The following is an 18414-nucleotide window of genomic DNA, read 5'->3' on the forward strand; positions in this document are numbered from 1 at the left end:
GTGATTCCAACGGAGGCACGAGCAGCAGAGCTGAGGACTCTGACTAGATTTCTAGATTACATGTGTTCAGGAAGGTCACTGGGATGAACATTGAGGCTGCAGTCACCAGGCCTGTCTTCCAGCAAAGAGCTTTGGAGGAGGCAGACAAGAAAGAAGAGAAACCAAGAAGTTCTCTCCTTTTCCTGAGAGGCCAAGGCTCCCGGGCATAAAATCAAGTCTTTTGCTGCTGACATGGGGATCAAATGTGCCTCTTCAGACGTTTCAAAAGTTTGGAAGAGCTTGGACAATGGCAAGTGATGTAAAGGGACCCTGATGAAGCTGGGGATATTGTCTCAATCTGTACCAATTTAAGCCTGAATTATTGTCTGGCCCTCTGTGACAGCATATAATTATGGTCAGTAAGAATTATTTATTCACTTAGAAGGTCTAATTTCAATATAATAATTAATGCCTTGTGCATGTATATATTAACTTTCAACATACGCAGAGGAATTTATAGAGCACATACTCCTTTATCCTGTTCTAATCTCAAAGGAAAACTCCAATCAGTTTTGACTTCAGTAAAAAAAATCACATTTAAAATGTTGAGTCATTGGCCACATCCATTATTTCTGCAGATATTTCACGTGTGCCAGAAATAATTTGGCTGAACCTGCTTCTGTACTGGTGACTCACACACCAGTGATCTATGAGGAACATGTGAATAATAAAAGTGGAGAAGAGCTCTCCATAGGCTTTAGTCTTGTGAGGTCTGTTACTGGGGCAGGGGGTGGACATGACTGTAGAGCTAAAGTCTTGTAATAAAAACAGCTGTAACAGTGGCTTTGACTTTTAAAACAGGGAGGAATCAGACCATAATAACACTTAAGAATCAAGCGGTATGCTTCAAATTCTAGCTTTTAAGGCTTTAGTAATTCATCCAATCTAAACATAAACTGCAAGTTCAGGAAAACTGGTGAGAAAATCCGCTTGTCATTAGCACAGAAATAAGACACCAAGGAACACATATTGCACCATAGGAACAAAATGTCACTGGCTGATAATCAGCTAGAGGTTAAGCTACTACTTACTGAAGATAGCTGTTACCAACCAAGTTGCACCCAGTGCCATGAACCTGGTAACCCATTATCCAGTCTAGTAGCAGAAGAATTAGGATACAACTGTTTAAATGTTAACATTCTAGCTTTTTGTTATGTTTGGGCCAGATGTCCAGCAGATGTTAATGAATTTATCAGAATCGTATCAGTTAATCTAGCTGGGAATTTGAACATGAACTGCTTTCTCTTTAAGACTTTGATATGGCAAAGGGGACCTGCACCATGATTGTTCATGCAGTTTCAGTTTTCTATATATCTTTCAAATGCTTCAGCATTGTAAAGACACTGAAAATAATTGTCTTTTCAAACAAACTGAAAGGTTCTTACAAGAAATGTTCACTATTCATCTCACATATCAGTTAGTAATAGGAGCTTTCTTTTTCCCAGAAAACTCATTGAAGTTAGTGTTTGTGACTGTATTATCTATGTTCCCACAAAACTTACGAAGATAAGCTAGTTAAATTTTTTTCCCCAACTATATACTATCTATTCAAAACCTAGAAAAGCATTAATTAATTAATTCAAAAAACAATCTTAAAACCAAGCCACTTACCTAAGCCTGGCATACAATAAGAATTAAGCACAAACAAAACAGCTTACAAAATGTGAATATTTGATTACAATTTTTTTAAAAAACCCTATAAGTCAATATTATTTCAGTCAAATAATTCTTGACTGAATTATTATACAGAAAATTAGAGAAGTAGGTACATAGAAATAGATAAAGTAGATATTCCTGTAGTCCTGAAAAGTGTATATGACCAAGGACTCCACTAGGAGCAAACACTTAAAGGGCAGAGAAATGCCTGATTTTTGCTTTGGAGTATGTTTATTCTGCCTGGTCCCAGTAATACATGACTAAAGGGATGAAACACAAGTTCAAATATAAGGAGCCTTGATGCTATATGTGGACTTGAATGGCAGTTTCAGCCCAGTTCATAAGGTGTGCAGACCCACCTCACTGAAACTGTCACCATGTGCAACGGTTTGCTCCAGCACTGCAGCAGAGAATGCAAGGATGCAGTTAAAATAAGCTTAATGTGTAAATGTGTAGCATCTTACTATATACATACTTTTCTTCTCATAAAGAATTGCATCCGTGCTGTCAAACGTCACTGTCATTTTGGAGTTTTCAGCCAGTGTTAAACACTGTAGCTTTTTCCTGGTGAATAAGAAGGCCCTGTTGAAATTGGGAAGGAAGGAATATTGACATAGGAAGAAATATTTTTAATTCAGTTCAAATTAGTCAACTCATAATTATTTTTCTGTAAATTATTGATTTACTAGCACTGTCTTGTATCCATTTATACCTTTCAGGTACTGCATTCAGTATTTGAGACACTGAGAGACTGACATTTTCTACTGCTCAGAAGTGGCTGACTTTTTCATGATGTATGACTACGTGAATAAGTTACTGTGTGGGAAGCTAGTTACTGCATTGGCAAAACGTTATCAACAGCATCCTAGCTGCTCATTCCCTACAATGAATTAGAAACATCTCACCCTTCTTTTGTGAAACAAGGCAGCATCCAGTTAAAGGGGCATAAGCAGCTTTCCAGGTAATGTTTGCGAAGAGCAGGAACTTAGCATTTACTGTAGAACAAGTAATACATAGTAAATCCACCCTCTACTCGACCTCATGGTAATTTATGGGTGGAGATAAGCCACAAGCTAAAGGCACAGGCATGGGCAACAGCTGCAGGTGGAGGAGCTGCAGCAGGATGGGCATGTTGGCTCTGAGCAACAGTAGGAAAATACCATTGATATGCAGACACCCACAAGGACATAGTTTCAAGATTCAACAGAAATTACCTGCAATTAAAATTTGTTTCTGCTTCACATTTCTCTGCACATTCTTTTTCATTATTTGTCTTGTAAAACTGTTTATTTCGAGTAAGTATCCAAACACCATCTGTTCTTAAATAGTCATCCAGTATGTCGCCTTTCACTGCAAGGGGAGAAAAGGAATCAGACATTAAAATGAGAATGCTGCAGTTAAGAAGATCTGTGATTTTGAGTCCCATTTTTCATGTAGCATTGACAGGAACCATTTATTTTGTGTAATTCTGGGTAAAACATGATAAAATCAGGAAATTTCTGTCTCCTAACACAATCACAGCTGTATGACCGGGACACGTCATAGGAAAACACAGCAGAAGAGAGATGTGGAGAAGCATCTGAATGGAGTTATGTATGGGTTTGAAGCTGAGAACAAAAAATGTGAAGCAAGAGTGAGAGGGACCGGAGAGAGGGACTAAATGGTGTCAAACAAACACCACTAATCAGAGAAAGATTAATGGATGCCATATCCAGCATCAGGTTACAAAGTTACAAAAGTGATATAGTTTAATTATTTCACTTTTCAAGATAGATTATTACTGACAGACAAAGGAAATTCATAATCTTGTACAGCATTCTCACAAGTAATGTGAATCTTTCTTTGTGCAAACACCCATATTCACTGCAACCTCACCCCAGTGTAATTAACTCCCATGACATATAGGTCACCCATCACCTACCTCCACATGACACATATTCATATAAAATAAAATGTATTTGGGCCACTAATGAAAGCAAGATGATTAATTGTCCAAGGGCAATCTTCTGTGACTGCAGATCTGGCTCAATGCTATAAAATCTGCAAACAAGTGTCTCCTCTCCTGACCTTTTTCCTAAGCTAACCGAGGCCACTGTTCCAGAATTGCAGGGGACCAGAACAGGAAAATACTACTTTCCAAAATTTATTGGCTCATCTTAAAATATAGGTTTGTCCAAAGAGTTCTACTTTGGATACCATTCCTTTTCAGCGATCATAAAAAAAGATTTATTTCAGTTGGTTTAAGAATGAACACACAAGATTTTGGATGACATACATAAGCTAAAAGGCAGCAAAGATTAGCAGAAACTTAGATAACAGAAAAGAAAATGTGATGTTAGTTGCCTGAAAAACACTGGGAAGTGTAAACTTTAAAAGTAGATTTAAAAACACAGCAGGGAATGTGTTATTCTGGCCAAAGTCCAAGCCTTTATAAACCCAGACATAACACATGATAATTGAACAGAATATTCAAATATATGTGAGCAAACCAATTTCTTCTTTTACATATGTTTCTTTCCAGAGTTGAACGGTACTATTCCAGAAGACAGAAAATAGTTTTAAGGCAGTTTTGTGGACCATCACTTTGGAGAAAGCAAGTTAGAGCTGATAAGAAGGAGCAAATAAAAATAACTTTATCATCTGTCTTTTATAACCCACACAATCATACAATGATATGTCCCTGTTATTCTGTCATATTAAATGTCCTAGCTAGTAGAAAATCATACAAACTGTACTGATATGTCTTTAACAGTATTTTTAAAGTCATTTAAGGGCCATACAGTGATATGCAATGTCAAAATATTAGAGAATATGATATCTGATGAAATCTAATTGAAATGTATACTACATGTGGTTTATTTTCAGAATTTGTAGATGAGCTTGAAATACATAGATCACCTTTAGTGGAACACCTATCTTCTTTTGGACTTGTAAAAAAGAATTCTAGATGCATTTCTGGAAAAGTTGATCTAGGTTACTGAAGGTTAAATTTCTACCTACTGCTTCCAGGAAAAAAAGGCAGAACATTTTCTTCTAAGTGTTTGCCAACAGAAAATGTGAAATTGCTGGAATATAAAGGAGCTTTTTAATTTTAAATTTTGTCCTAAATATTTAATTTTAAAACTCTGAAACTCCTATCATAAAGGATGAAAATCAGGATCACTGTGCTCAGCAATGCTTGGCAGTAAAAACAGCTTTAGGATTTGATCCAAAGCCTGCTGTAACCAGATATTTGTCTCACTGATTGCTACGGGTTTTGCAGCAGGCTTTGGGGCTGCTTTCCAAGGGTGCCCCCATTTCTGGCCATGAGGCATATTTGCAGGGAGTCATTTGTTCCCCACACAGACACCAAGGCTGTTGGTCTTCTGGTGTCTCTAATGAACACAGCACTGGAGCAACCACAGCTCTTGCTTTGTTCAACGGCAACTCTCTCTGGCCAGCAAGCCCCAAATCCATCGTCATCCAGGTAAGTGGTGACACAGAGATTTGGGGACCTACCTTCACCAAATGGAGCTTGCAAGCATTTGCCCCTCATCTCACCTAGGCAAGCGGAAAGCAAAGGGCTCTTACCTGAGCTGAGCAAGAAAAAAAAGAGAAAGGTGGCTTTGCTAATCCCCATTTCGGCCAAGCTGGTGGGTGCTGGAAGTTGTGTGTGTCGGTGCACAAAGTTTTATTGACTTGCACTGGAGTGAGGCAGCATCAAACAAACAAGGCAGGTAGATTAAGTTAATCATTCTCCTGTGCTGTGACCCCCTTTGCTGTGGTGTGTCCATTCAAACAACCTTGAATTGGATGGATTACCAAATCAGACTCAATCATTTGTACTGGATGCTGGGAAATGTGAAGGAACTCTCTTGTTTTGCAGGGCATGTTTTTGTTCTCAGATTGCTTGGCCTCACTTTCCTTAGGTAAAGATGGGGATCAAGGCAGTGAAAAGTATGGAAACTCAGACATGATCTAGTTCTATACAGTCCTGTATACTCAGCTTTAGGTCACAATGGTATTTTCAGTCACAGACTTGCACTGCTTAGGCTGGAATTGCTTCTGATTTATGTTTTTCGTAAGCCAGTCCCCAGACCAGACCCTGATAATGCCAACGCTGTATCAGAATTTCTTTCAACAGTCACCAGTGTCCTTCCTGGGGGAAAGAAGCTTCCTTCCCTCATCTGTTTCCCATTTCTGGGTTGTTTTTTGTTGTTCATGACTTGGGAGGCAGTGTTAATTTTGGTTCAGCGTATACTGTGTCTTTGCTCTCCAGGCAAAGCTCCTGATATCTCAGATCTCCCCAGACCTCAGGGTGCATGCAGGGTGCCCCACGCATTTCAGCCTATGGTGGTTTGACCTTGGCTAAATGCCAGGTACCCACCAAGTCACTCTATCACTTCCCCCCCCGCCCTTCCCCTTTTTTTTCTCAACAGGGCAAAGAGGGGAAAGAAAATAAGATAGGAAAAAAACCCAACCCTTGCGGGCAAAACAACAGCAGTTTTAATACAAGCAAAGCGAAGCAAAGGTCCGCGCACGGAAGCAAAAAAAGAAAACAGATTTATTCTCTACTTCCCATTAACAGGCGATGTCGGGCCTTCTCAGGAACCAGGGCTCCAATACACGTAGTGGTTGCCTCGGAGGACTAAGGGTGACCCTCCCCTTCCTCCTTTTTCCCAGCTTTATACTCGAGCAGACGTCATATGGTCTGGAATATCCCTTTGGTCAGTTCAGGTCAGCTGTCCTGGTTGTGTCCCCTCCCAAGATCTTGCCCACCTCGTCCCACTGGGGGGGGGGAAATGTCGGAAAGGGCCTTGGTGCTGTGTAAGCACTACTCAGCAGTAGCCACAACACCAGTGTGCTATCAACACCCTGCCAGCTCCCAACATAAAACACAACACCATGAGGGCTGCTATAGGGGAAAACCAATTCCGGCTCAGCCAGACCCAGTACACAGCCACACCACCTCCATCACCCCCATGGATCTCAGCAAAGGCAAGCTAAGCGTTCCCAGCCAGAGTACCCTCAGGAGTTTCAGCTGGTTTGCCTGGATAATTGGTATAGTCTTCAGCTGGAGTTGCTTGGGCAGAGAATGACAGAAGCAAGGTGGGAATTCCACATAGTCCCCTCTGTGCTGGGAGTATGATGGTTCTGGAAAGGCCATGTGCAGCCGCCGCATCCCTGTGAGCACTGATGACTAGACAAGTCACCCGGGGTAAAAGCAGTGGTCAAAAGGTACGAGACTCCAGGGCACAGGTGGGAAATGCACCCTGGGCTGGTGGTGAGGCAGTGGGGAAGTGGCCTTTCTGCCTCAGCTCTGAGAACTGCAGAGGGTTCTCAGCAGGGAGCCAGTATGTATCTTGCAGTCAGGATGGGCAGAAGAAGTGATGCCAGTAGGAAAACAGATGGTTGGTCTTGGTAACTGTTTTGTGGTCAGTTGTGTCCATGTGTGATCACATGCACAGCTTATCTGCAGTCACTACGACAGTCACTTTTTGAGCATATCATTCAACTTCCACCACACCTGGCAGAGGGATGGAACTCTGATGTTTCTACAAGGCTTCAGAAAACCAGTGGTTGAACAGACAAAGGAAAGCAAAATCTGTTCTCCATAAGGACACTCATGGTGGAAGCAAACACCATTCATTTCTGGTAGGCCAGTCAGCAGGTCTGTACCCTCCAACCAGCATGTCAGCACATGCATAGGTGAATCCTAGGAACATCCACCTTCTACACGTGGATGTGGAAGAGACAGGCTGTCCTAATGGAAGCCAGGAGTACCTCACAGAGAGATTATGGGGACATGAATGGGAAGAAGAAGGATTAGGGGACCATTTGGGAGTGAGGAGGGCATGGAGGACCTGAAGATTTCCCAGTTTGATATAGGAAAGAGGTGGGGTCACAAAGAGATGCAGGAAGACATGATGAGGAGGGATATGAACTATGTGGAGCCACACCTCTCTTTTTCTGCCACTGACAGCATTACTTGGTCTGCTCTTAGACAGCAAATGCCATAGATGCAGAAGTCTGAAGACATTTTAGGTCTGCTACTAAATAGCATGGAAAAGTCACTGGGATCATTCGGATCATTTTGAAAACTCTTGGATCTCATTTAAATCTTACACCAATAAAAAGTAGAGATATTTTTATGCCCATTTTCTTTTAGAAACAATGGAAACCACATCTTTGCTCATGAAAACTATGCTGTAATCCTACCTGATCTTGTTTGGGATTTTCTGAAGTATGTGCTGTCCTGGTAATGTCCAGAAGGGTGCAGCAGATGCCACTTTTTTGACAAAGTAAGTGACATGAAACCCCCAACATAAGCAAAGGTGTCTGTAAACACTCATGATATATTGGCAGGAGATGTTTGTCCATAAACCTGAAAAAATCCCGAGGGATTTACTATTCCATTGCTCATATCACAGCACTAGCTTATAAGGAAATTTGTCTTATGCAAATATGCTTTTCTTTTCTTTCTCTGTTTCCCCTTTTCCTTCCTACCACAATACAAGAGGCTTAAAGTTGATTGGTTTGAATTTATGTAATATTAATAGGTTCAGAAGCTTTATTTTCTCAAAGCGATATTCCATGTAGGAAAGGCAGCATTCAAGTGTGAAATAGAGAGAAAAAATAGAATAAGAAAGAGCAAGGGAAAAAAGCCAAGTGTAACATTATCACTCTAAGATACAGAAAAACATAATATAGGTTATGATGCAGTAAAAAATAGAGGAACCTATTTGGAACAAAAAAACCCCCAAAATTTGTGAGAGCATAGTGCAGATTTCTCCTAAATTAGAAAAATGAGAAGGAGAAGAAGCAGCTCCCTTGAAAAGGAAAATAAATATGGATAAAATGAATAAATGAGTTGTGAGCTTAAACTAATGTTCTTAAATTAATTTGGAAAAACAGGTATAGAGCTGCACAGTAATGAAAACAAAAGAGACTTTGAATGTCAAGTGTCAAATTATAAAAAACTTTCATTAGGCTTTCAGCTTGGAGAAAGAGAGATTTGTACATGCTTGCTCATTCTACACCCTCACTAGGGAACATCACGCAGCTCTGCTGCACTGGCTTGGAGGGTGTATTTTCTTTAAGTGATGAACACAGGGCTTGTCAGTTAATCAAGGAGATACTTCCAGCCACTGAGTCAGTAAATTCTGTCAGTGGAATATAAATATTTCTGATGAGTTCAGAGGGCTTTTAGACAGCCCTGTATAATTTCTAATTCTTAAAATCAAGTTAAAGACTCTTGGGAGGAAAACAAATCTAGGAATAGAAAAGAAAATGAATGCATCTCCAAACAAGTGAGTGAGAAATCAATGATCCCTCATCAAGGACAGTTCCTTCCGCAAGTAAATAATAACAGAAAAATTCCTCTGAAACCCCTCTCTCTATACTTTCCTGAACCAAATAGTGTGAGTCACAAGCTTCATGAAATACAGATTAGTTATCTTTTCCTCATCAGATGCAAATATGTTCCAAAGAACCAGTTTCTGAAGTACTTCATACTTTCTCTAATCCCTAATTTTCCTTTCCTGGTAAAGATGCATTGATAGGAGCAGCAAGTGAGAGACCCGCCACCAGAAGTAATAGAGCGGATAGTGAGTGGTGGGCACAGCTTTTGTATTGAGTGGCCATTTTGTTTATTTTTCAGTTTCATACTTTTCCATGTTTAGCCACAGAATTCCCAACCCCAAGCTGGTTTCCAAGTGGAAGGAGTGCAGTGTCCTCTAACTCTTTAATGGTTTCCTGCTTTATGGTAGATACATTGACAACCCTGAATCAGGTAGACTATTAGGGCTCTATTCAGATACACTGAGCACAGAGCAGGACCTAGCTCCATTCATCAGCAACATGGGAAAGCCATTTTTATGAATTTTTGTACCTCATTTTTGGGGGGGATCCATTATCGATCATTTGCTTGTTCTCATGGATATTTACATTTTTTCCAGAGGATGTCACTGATGAAGATGGTTACTATTAATATCAGAGCCTCCACCTGAAATCAGAACCCTAGCTAGGTGCTTGAGATAGATATGAGACTTTTTCAACCCTGATGAGATTACTCTGGTAGCAGGCAAGGGGTGAAGAAATAAAATGGTATGGCCAAGGTAGCGGCATGGTCAGAAATCCACATTGGCTGTGCCTACTTCAGAAACTGGTGCACACAAGCTCTTGGCTTCATGTGCAACAGCCCATTGCCTGCATTTCTAAGGAGCAGAGGGAGTGTCTGTGAGAAAGATGAGAAGGCAAGAAGCTACTGCCTTCCCCACCTGGAGCAGTGGGTCTGCTTAATGTGCACCAGGAGCTCAGGGCTGTTTCTGAGGCACCTGCATGTTAACGCATGTCCCATTGACAGTATCACCAGGACAAAACACTGTAGCAAGTTTCCTCTTTATAAAACAGGGGTATCAAATACTTCACTGCCTGTCTGCTGTGAGGTTAGTAAATTCAGGCTTATTTTGGAGTCAAAAGGAAAAGGTGGTATAAGTGCTAAGCATAATCATTTTACCAGGTTGTGAGGCAGGTATGGTTCAAAACCTATAAGTAAGTATTCAAATCTTACAAATAATACTGACTTGATGCTTCATCCATACACCTGAAAAATCAAAGTAGGCTGTCTGACAGAAACATCTTACTCCTCCCAAGTTAAAAGAACTGCAAATCAGACAAAACTTGCTGGGAAGCTGTGTGGGGTGGGTCAGAGGAAAGGAGACAATAAAAAGGAGTGGGTGGTTTTGACTAGAAATTATATTACTAGAGGAATACACAAGAAGAATCTTCAAATATAGACATATAAATATATGTCTATTGTAACATATGTATGTATGTGTGTGCATATATATATGATTGCTACAAAGAAGAGTAGATAGTCTATTCACCATAAGTGTGGAGGATAAGGCAAGCAGTATGGATTTAAATATACAAAAGAGATGTAAAATCAAGATTAGGAAAAAAATCTCTTTCACAGGAAGGAGAGTGAAGCACTGGAATTTTGCCTGGAGAGGTTGTGGGATCTTCACAACTGGAAGTTTCAGGAACAGGTTTGATAAATATCTGTCAGACATTTTGGGTCTGTATGTGTTCCTACGCCACGATGATTGAAGCAGATAAATCCTTTGTGTCATCTTTTTCTTCTAATTCTGTGAATTAGATTTGTGACACCTATACAATTCCTCAAAACAGCTGTACTGCAGCTCTCCACAAGCCATTGGCAGTAATCCTCCTCTTTTCTCTGCAGGATGGCTTTTGTACCTTCTGGCTTCCTTCTCCACTGATCTCTCACAGCTTGTAGAAATGAAAAGAGGAAATGTTACATTTCCAGGACTCCACAGCTTTATGTACTCAACTTCCCACAGCCACTGTCCCCATTAACCACCTTGGTTATATCTACATGTTCTGCTCAGTTAGCAAGCTTTAGGTCATCTCTTAGAGCATTTTGGATTCCTTTGGAAAGAGTACAGCACACTGAATCCTTGCCCCAGGAAGACTGAGCAGAATAACTCTCTTCAGAGAAAAAAGAAAAATCTGTTTTTCTCCAAACCACCCTGGGAACACTCAGAAATCTCCTTTCTCAAAACGTCTCCAGTGTAAGCCTACAAGCAACATCATTTAATTCAAGTGACAGCTCCCCCTGCCCTGGGGCACACAGCACTGTTGGCTTGCCCCTGCTTTTCACAACATAATTGCAACTTCTGGAGTTGCCTCACGTTGACAGTTCAGTTGCTCCTAGCTGGAGTGCCCCTCAGCTATGATGAGAAATACATGCAAGTCAGACTTGTTTAGGCCTGATCTCCTGGCCTCTGCCAGTTCTCCCACAGCTGGTGAGGGAGAGTTTATGTCCTCCTGGCACCCACCGCACTGGGGCTCTGGCTCCCACCCAGTGGCTGCTTTCCTGCCTCAGGCTCTCATCCACCCAGCCTCTCTCAGCGTCAGCATCACGGGCACTACCGGCACGCTCCCAGCACTGCTGAAAGCTCTTTATTTGGAATAGCAAGATAATGAATTATCAGACAATAAAATGCTTCAGAAAAACATCTTGACCTACGTGACCTTGATAAATAAGAGAATGATACTCATTTTAGTCTGTATGACCTGCACATATTGGTATATGATTGAAACCCACCTGAAGGACAGAGCACTCTGATGGAATGATGACCTTGTTAATAGTCAGAAACAGCTGGCTGTCTAGGCCTAACTCCTTCCAAAATTGAAGGTCACTATAGCTTGCTGCCTTTAAGGAAGGTTTGAAGCACAGGCCTAGAGCTTATTTCCTCCTGCAATTGTTTGGTCCCATATTTTCCTCTCCTGCATGTGGATATAAACTGAATCTTTAATTTGAAATGTACTGCATACACCCGAAGTGTGAATTTGTGCCCTTTAGTATAGCAATTGAAGGGCTGGAAATGGGTCCCCAGAAGCCACCTAGTCCATCTCCCTTCCCTCAAACAGAATCAACTCTACCATGTCCTTCATGACTGCTGCTTGAACTACCACAGACTAAAAACCTCCCAGGATGGCAACTCCACACCATTCTCAGGAAAGCAGATAACAATTATCCTTATGGTTAAGGTTTTCCTGATGTCTAACTTTTTGCTGTAGTAGAGTTCTTTCATATCTTGCAGTATGTGAGAAATTAGCAAGGCATCAAGTAGAATAGCAGAGTTGTAAAAAATAACCATAGTACAAGTCTAATAGTTCTTAGTAGTTCCTCTGCATGGATGGATTATGTTTACATAACAAATATAATGGCAGGCTTTTTTTGAAATACATTCAGACAACTGGATGCAATATTAAGGTTGAACTACATGCAGAACACCGAGTAAAACACATATAACTAATACATATTAATTCATATAACTAATACATATTCATTATATATTAATGATAAATTTCAGCATTGCTAAAGCAAGCAGGTATATGACAGTAGTGGCTCAAAAAGCTGTTTGAGAGAAAATATGTGAGCAGACATTGAGAGGACTGCTGTGTCTCATAGCTCTCTACTGAGCCACGCCTGTGCCATGCAGTCCCAGACTCTAGCCCTCTAGTTGTGTTCCAGTTGTACCATCCAGGCTGCTCCTTATCCCAGCAAGGCTTGCACACAGGCAGCACAAGAAGGGCTACATCCCTGCTGTTTCCCACATTGCTCGTGTTTTTCCTCCTCCTACAAGTGGTCCTAGATCACCTTCGTTGTGGCTGCAGACAAAGCTAGACCTGCTAGTACTCTGACATGTTAGGTGATAAAAACCCTCTTGGCATATGGTAAACCTTGGGCTAAAGGCTCTCTTCCAGAAATTTAGTTCAGGAAAAAGCCTGCCTCAGGATGACTTCACATGAGGGGGTCTATCCTACTCCTGCTGTGAAACATGCTCAGACAGGGCTGGAGACACCATAAGTACTACTGGGTTGAATGTAGAGTGTGACAGCTCCTGAAGTTTGTGATGTGTCTCTGCTCAGCCAGCTGGAAGGATGCTTTGCCGGAGAGCTGAGCTGGTCACCCCACCTGCCCCACCTGAACGAGGCAGACACTTCTTGTGCATCAGCTCCTCTATGGGTCTGACTCGCCACCCTCCCCACTGGGGGAATTACTACCTGGAGGCAACCAAGGTGTGAGCCAGGAATCAAACAGGAAGGCGCAAACCCTTTCCTGATGGCAGGGACCATGGAGAAAATCTTTCAGCTCCCTAAGGAACTCCCCGTGGGTCTGTCAGGGCAGGGCCTGGTAGCCAGGGCCCACCCCCAGCCAGGACCAGGCACCTGGGGGTCACTGGGGCATCAGGCACCTCCCTGGGGATGGGGATGGGCCAAGGCCAGGCCCGGGGTGGGCCCGGCTTGAGGGGCCCATGGCCGGGCTGGGCTGTGGGGAGCTGGAGACTGGCCCTGCAGTGGTGTCCCTGGGGCAGGGGCTGACGTGGGGTCATGGGCCAAGGGTGAGCCCCGGGGGGGCAGACAGGGACAGTCAGGGCTGGTGGTGCCATCAGGACCCTGACAGCTACAGGCCAGGAACTGAGGTAACAGGAGCTTATTTCTCTGTCTTGCACCCATGCCATAGCTAAGAAGTGCCTCTCCTCTGCACATGCAGTTTCTTTTGATGTAACCACAATCTGTCCAGAAGAAGCCCGTGTAGTTCCATGTCTTTTAAATCCCTTTCTGCTCTCCCCAGCTGGCACCCAGCACTGTGGGGAAGAGTCCAAGGTCAGAGGCATTTCTGTAGAGAAAAATCAGCAAAGCAGTTTATTTCAGTGGAGAAACTGAAAGTTCAGGACACTTGACTGCCTCTTTGCTCCCAGAGATGAACAACTGTAGCACCAATAAGGACCTTTTTTTCCAGATTTTTTTCCACACTTACATCCACTGTGACTTTTCCTGCATGGTGCAGGGCTGGAAGCTGGACTGGCACAGGGACCACTGGTGCAATCACCTCTTACAGCCCTCAGGAAGAACTTAATCACTTCGTGGAGGCATTTCACTGAGCAAAGAGATAATAATCTGCTATGACATCTATTAGTACATGTTTTATTGGGTTCAAAGTAAATGTCAAAACTCTACATAGGAACACAGCAAGCTATAATGCTGGACAGTATCTTACATGCACAACGTATGGACTATTTAGCCCTACATTTGCCTTGTTTCCTCCATGTTTCTCAGATAGTATGTTGAAATTTACTTTTCTGTCCTAAACTGGTCCTCCCTTTGAGGGGAATCTTGTTCCTTCTCATCTGAAGGGAATATTTCCCACCCAAACCTCTCGTTTCCCCCTGATAGACGTGACAGTGATCAGCTGCATATCCTGTGACAGGTCACTTACTGATGACTGCAATTCACTACCATAAAATAAATGCCAAACCACTGTGATGGCTGCATACATTTAATTTAAATGAACTGTCAGCAGTCAGCTCAAAACACAGGTAGCAGCTAACTTTGTCCAGTAAAATGAAAACAATATATTGTTTGTCCAGTTGTAACACTAAGCTTAAAACGATCTCAAACATCATCAGCTCCTGCTCTCCAGCAAATGTGAAACTTAGCTTGTGTTGTTGGCAACTAGGCTTTCTAGCATAAAAAAAAAAAAAAAAAAAAAAGCTTATTACTCTCTTTCCTGTAAAGCACGTGTTTTTAGGAAATCACAAGAGCTGAAACTGTTCCACCTCTAAAACTACTTTAGAATACATGCTTTTGGATAAAGTCCCTTTTAATAACAGTTTTATCTTACTTGGAAACAACTTGGCATTCAATTCTAACAGGCAGAAGCTACTGGCCTTTATTATTAGGACATGCTGCCCAACCCATGCTGTAATGAACTATTTTTATTCTCCTCCTTTTTCTTATGTGAGGTCGCGACACGTTCTTCCCTGGTGAGATAGCAAACAGATTCCCAGCACTGTGATCCTCTGTCCTCCATGCAGCTGTCACCCAGGTTCTCCTCTGGCCTTTCCCCTGATTCTGGAGTTTCACACTGTCACGTTATGCAGATTTCTTTCTGAAGACATTATGCTTTTTTCCTGGAGGACACTGAAACAATACAATCTTTACCTCTGCTGCTTCTTGGCTAGAGATGGTAGGAGGAGGTATTTGTATAAAAAAGGATCTAAATTGGCTGCCTGCGGTGAGAAGGAGGAGACACCTGTATACCTAAAGGTAGGACAGTTGCAGAAAATATCCCTTTTCTCTTCCCTCACAATCATGCCTCCACATGTGGGAACAAATGCAGTGACAGAGCACTCAGGCAATGATAGAGAAAGCAGGAGATCTACAGTGTGAGCCCTTAATCATCTGCAAAACTTGCAGATTTGGGGGCTTGCAAATGTTTTTTTAAGGTTTAGCCCTACATTTACACATTAAATGCATATTTAGGTACCCTGGGAAAGAGGCCTTGATGTTCAGAGACATTGTACAAATGCAATTCTTATTTTGCACCTGAAGTTCACATTGACAAAGCAAAACAAGCCCACTTGATCTAGTGAGCTAGAAATGGATTTAGCTGTCCAACTTGGGAATCCTTCCAGAAAGCATATTAGTTTTAATCACCTTTTACACAGGGAGATAAACTATTATTTATGTTTGAAAAATGTCTTTTCTTTCAATGACCTTACCTACTGCTAAAAAGACAGGAAAAGAGGGTTACTACTAAAGAAGCATCCAGGCTTTTTTTCACAGTCATGGATATTTGGTATTGCTATGATAATATGTTTGGCAAATAGAGCACGCAGCTGGATGGGAAAACTCTTTAAAATTCAACAACTCAGCTGTATGGCTTGTACAACAAATCATTCCTCACACTGAGCAAAGACCAGGCTTTTTTCATCCACTTTTAGGGGACCTAGTTTTAGTGGTCAGAATAGCAATTTATCTATGTGCATCTTAAGCATAAAGCCACAGGTAAGCTATGGCTAGATCTCCTTTAGAAAGCTTAGCTACTAAAGCCACATCAATAAAAACCCTCATAAAGATACGGATATAGGAGTAAAAAATGTACATAGAAGTGCAGCTTATACTGGGCAGGGCACAGCCATAATTTGCATTAGTATGAACTCTTTCATAACAACGTCTACTTTGGGTTATTTTTGCCGGTTTAACTACATCAGAACAATTAAGGTGGAAAAGTCTATCAGTTCAGTTATCTTCTAAAGAGGTGGAAATAATTCTGTGGACTGAAAATCCTTTGGAACAGAGTTCCACTCCATGCAAATAAAGGTGGACAAGGCTTTTTGTTTGCTTGTTTTTGCTGTGATGGTGGGTCTAGGACATGGGCAAGCTGAGATTTATAGGTGGAGTTAGTATTTTCTGTTAGATCAACTAATCCTGTTGGAAAAATTAGACATGTTTTTGTGTACACAAGCCCTTCTTTGTACCTAAAAGTTCATCTATTTTTTTCCAGTCCATGCCATGGGCTGATAAAGGTGGTAGGCCGGGCCAATAAAGTTGGTAGCAGGAGAAACAAGAGATACACAGAGGAGAGTGAAAGCAGTTTGGTTCACACACACTGTAAGAGCATATTATTTACTTTGAAGCAAGTCTTATTGTATAAGCTTACTCAGAATAATAAAATTTGATCTAGCTAACCAATTCCATTTTATAATAAATATACACAGACCAACACTGTTGCTATGATCCTGGAATTACACATCATCTAGAAGTATTTCAGTATTGGTTTACTTTTTTTTTTTTCATTCATTTTCTAAGAAAAATGGAATTTGTAACAGATTTTTACTTTCTCCCTAATGGAAGTGATCTCATCCACAGAACACAAAACTGCTGACTGGATTTAATCCAAACGTCTGGTTGAAAGAGGCTAATGCTAGACAATTTCTGTTTAAGAGCAGAACAGTATTTTGAGCAATTTTGTGACTTACATACAACAACTGCTATAAAGAAATCAGTACAGTAATGGGGGGAGGGGTGTGTGTGTTATGTTTAACTATATTAGAAGCCACCAGCAATGTTTTAAAATCTTTATCAAAATATTTGCATATTTCACATTTAGAACCATGATAAACCAGAAAACTTAATTCACAGGCAATTGACAATACAGCAACTCACTGAAATAATTAATAAAACTGGTTACTGATGTTATAGTATTCTTACCCTTACCATGGAGAAAGAGGTTATGAGGCAGGCATAAAATCCTTAATATAACACCTGACATGTCAAATATTTCTGCCTCCTACAGAAGATGAAAAACTATAGAGATATGCAGCCTTTGCCTTCTAAACCAGTATATAATAGAGAAATGTGTAGGCTATTATAATATAGTGCAATGTCCCTAAAGGCAAAATAGAATGAAAAAATTAACATAAAACCAAATCGGATTAGTAATCTTAAACCAATCTAGTTCTCTACTGAATTATGTAAACTGATGCTAAAAACTGCCTGGATAAGTAAATAATCCTTTGTCAAATTATTCTGGTTTTCAAAGTAATTTTTGTTTATTTGAGTTGCATGTTTTCCTCTCTCTCTGTCTCTCCATTTTACAGAATTTTCATATAAGAAAAAAGGAAAAATATCTACACACTGCTAGTCTTTGTTACTCAAATTAAGTCTTCGAGCAAAAGTGGCAGATAGAATCAACACAGAAAGGGTTGATTGTGTTTTTGAAAGATCTAGTTAAAAGTTTTATCACTTTCTATTACATACATGTAAGATTCTTAAGCACAGCACAAGTGAAACCATAGATAGGAAGTGCATGGTAATTAAGAAGAAAGAGGGTGATATTTTTAGGGGACTGATACAGACAATTAATTTTGTAATATCTTAATGCATTGGGTTTGAAAGCTTTGTAAATCAAGTAATAGAGATGTTTTAGCCTTGTGTCTTTATGAGCCAATGAAGTCAAGACACTTGCGAAATTCATGTTGGACCATTGTTGGACTCTTCTAATAATGTGAGTGATGAAAGTACAGTATTATCCAATCAAATAAGACAACCAGAGTCTACTGGGTATATGTACTAATGCATATTGCATATAAATATATGTATACAGTGGATACTAACAATAGAAACTGCAAGTTTGGTTGTTTAGTCAGAAAATTAACTGTCGTGGTAATATTCTCTCCAATATATATCATCTGCTTAGCTTTTGCCAAGATAATGGGCATGGTAACAACTGTCAGGGGTTTATTTTGTTAGAAAACTTACTCAACAATAATACATGTCCTATGCCATTATTCTCTTTTTACTGTACAAGTGTACACTTATTATAATAAAAAGAATAACTTCTACACATATTTTTAGGGA

The 18414-nt window shown here is 40.8% G+C and overlaps 2 protein-coding genes across 3 annotated transcripts in view; one reads left to right on the forward strand and one right to left on the reverse strand.

Annotated features, from left to right (window-relative positions):
• LOC141941004 (plasminogen-like) overlaps nucleotides 1-5340 on the reverse strand; it is a 29147-nt gene extending 23807 nt beyond the window's left edge. For both annotated transcript variants that reach the window (XM_074862975.1, XM_074862974.1), the window contains exons 1-3: nucleotides 5266-5340; nucleotides 2910-3045; nucleotides 2171-2277 (exon numbers count right to left, since the gene is read on the reverse strand). In XM_074862975.1, the coding sequence (XP_074719076.1) occupies nucleotides 2171-2277; nucleotides 2910-3045; nucleotides 5266-5314 (292 nt within the window). In that variant the 5' untranslated portion in view covers nucleotides 5315-5340. The remainder of the gene's footprint in view (nucleotides 1-2170; nucleotides 2278-2909; nucleotides 3046-5265) is intronic.
• A 9958-nt stretch (nucleotides 5341-15298) lies between these two features.
• Nucleotides 15299-18414, forward strand: part of MAP3K4 (mitogen-activated protein kinase kinase kinase 4) — a 124302-nt gene continuing 121186 nt past the window's right edge. Inside the window, exon 1 of the mRNA XM_074862983.1 lies at nucleotides 15299-15318. The gene's annotated coding sequence lies outside the window, so the exon portion shown is untranslated. The remainder of the gene's footprint in view (nucleotides 15319-18414) is intronic.

The sequence above is a fragment of the Strix uralensis genome, chromosome 3 (genome assembly GCF_047716275.1).
Source record: "Strix uralensis isolate ZFMK-TIS-50842 chromosome 3, bStrUra1, whole genome shotgun sequence".
Taxonomy (NCBI): domain Eukaryota; kingdom Metazoa; phylum Chordata; class Aves; order Strigiformes; family Strigidae; genus Strix; species Strix uralensis.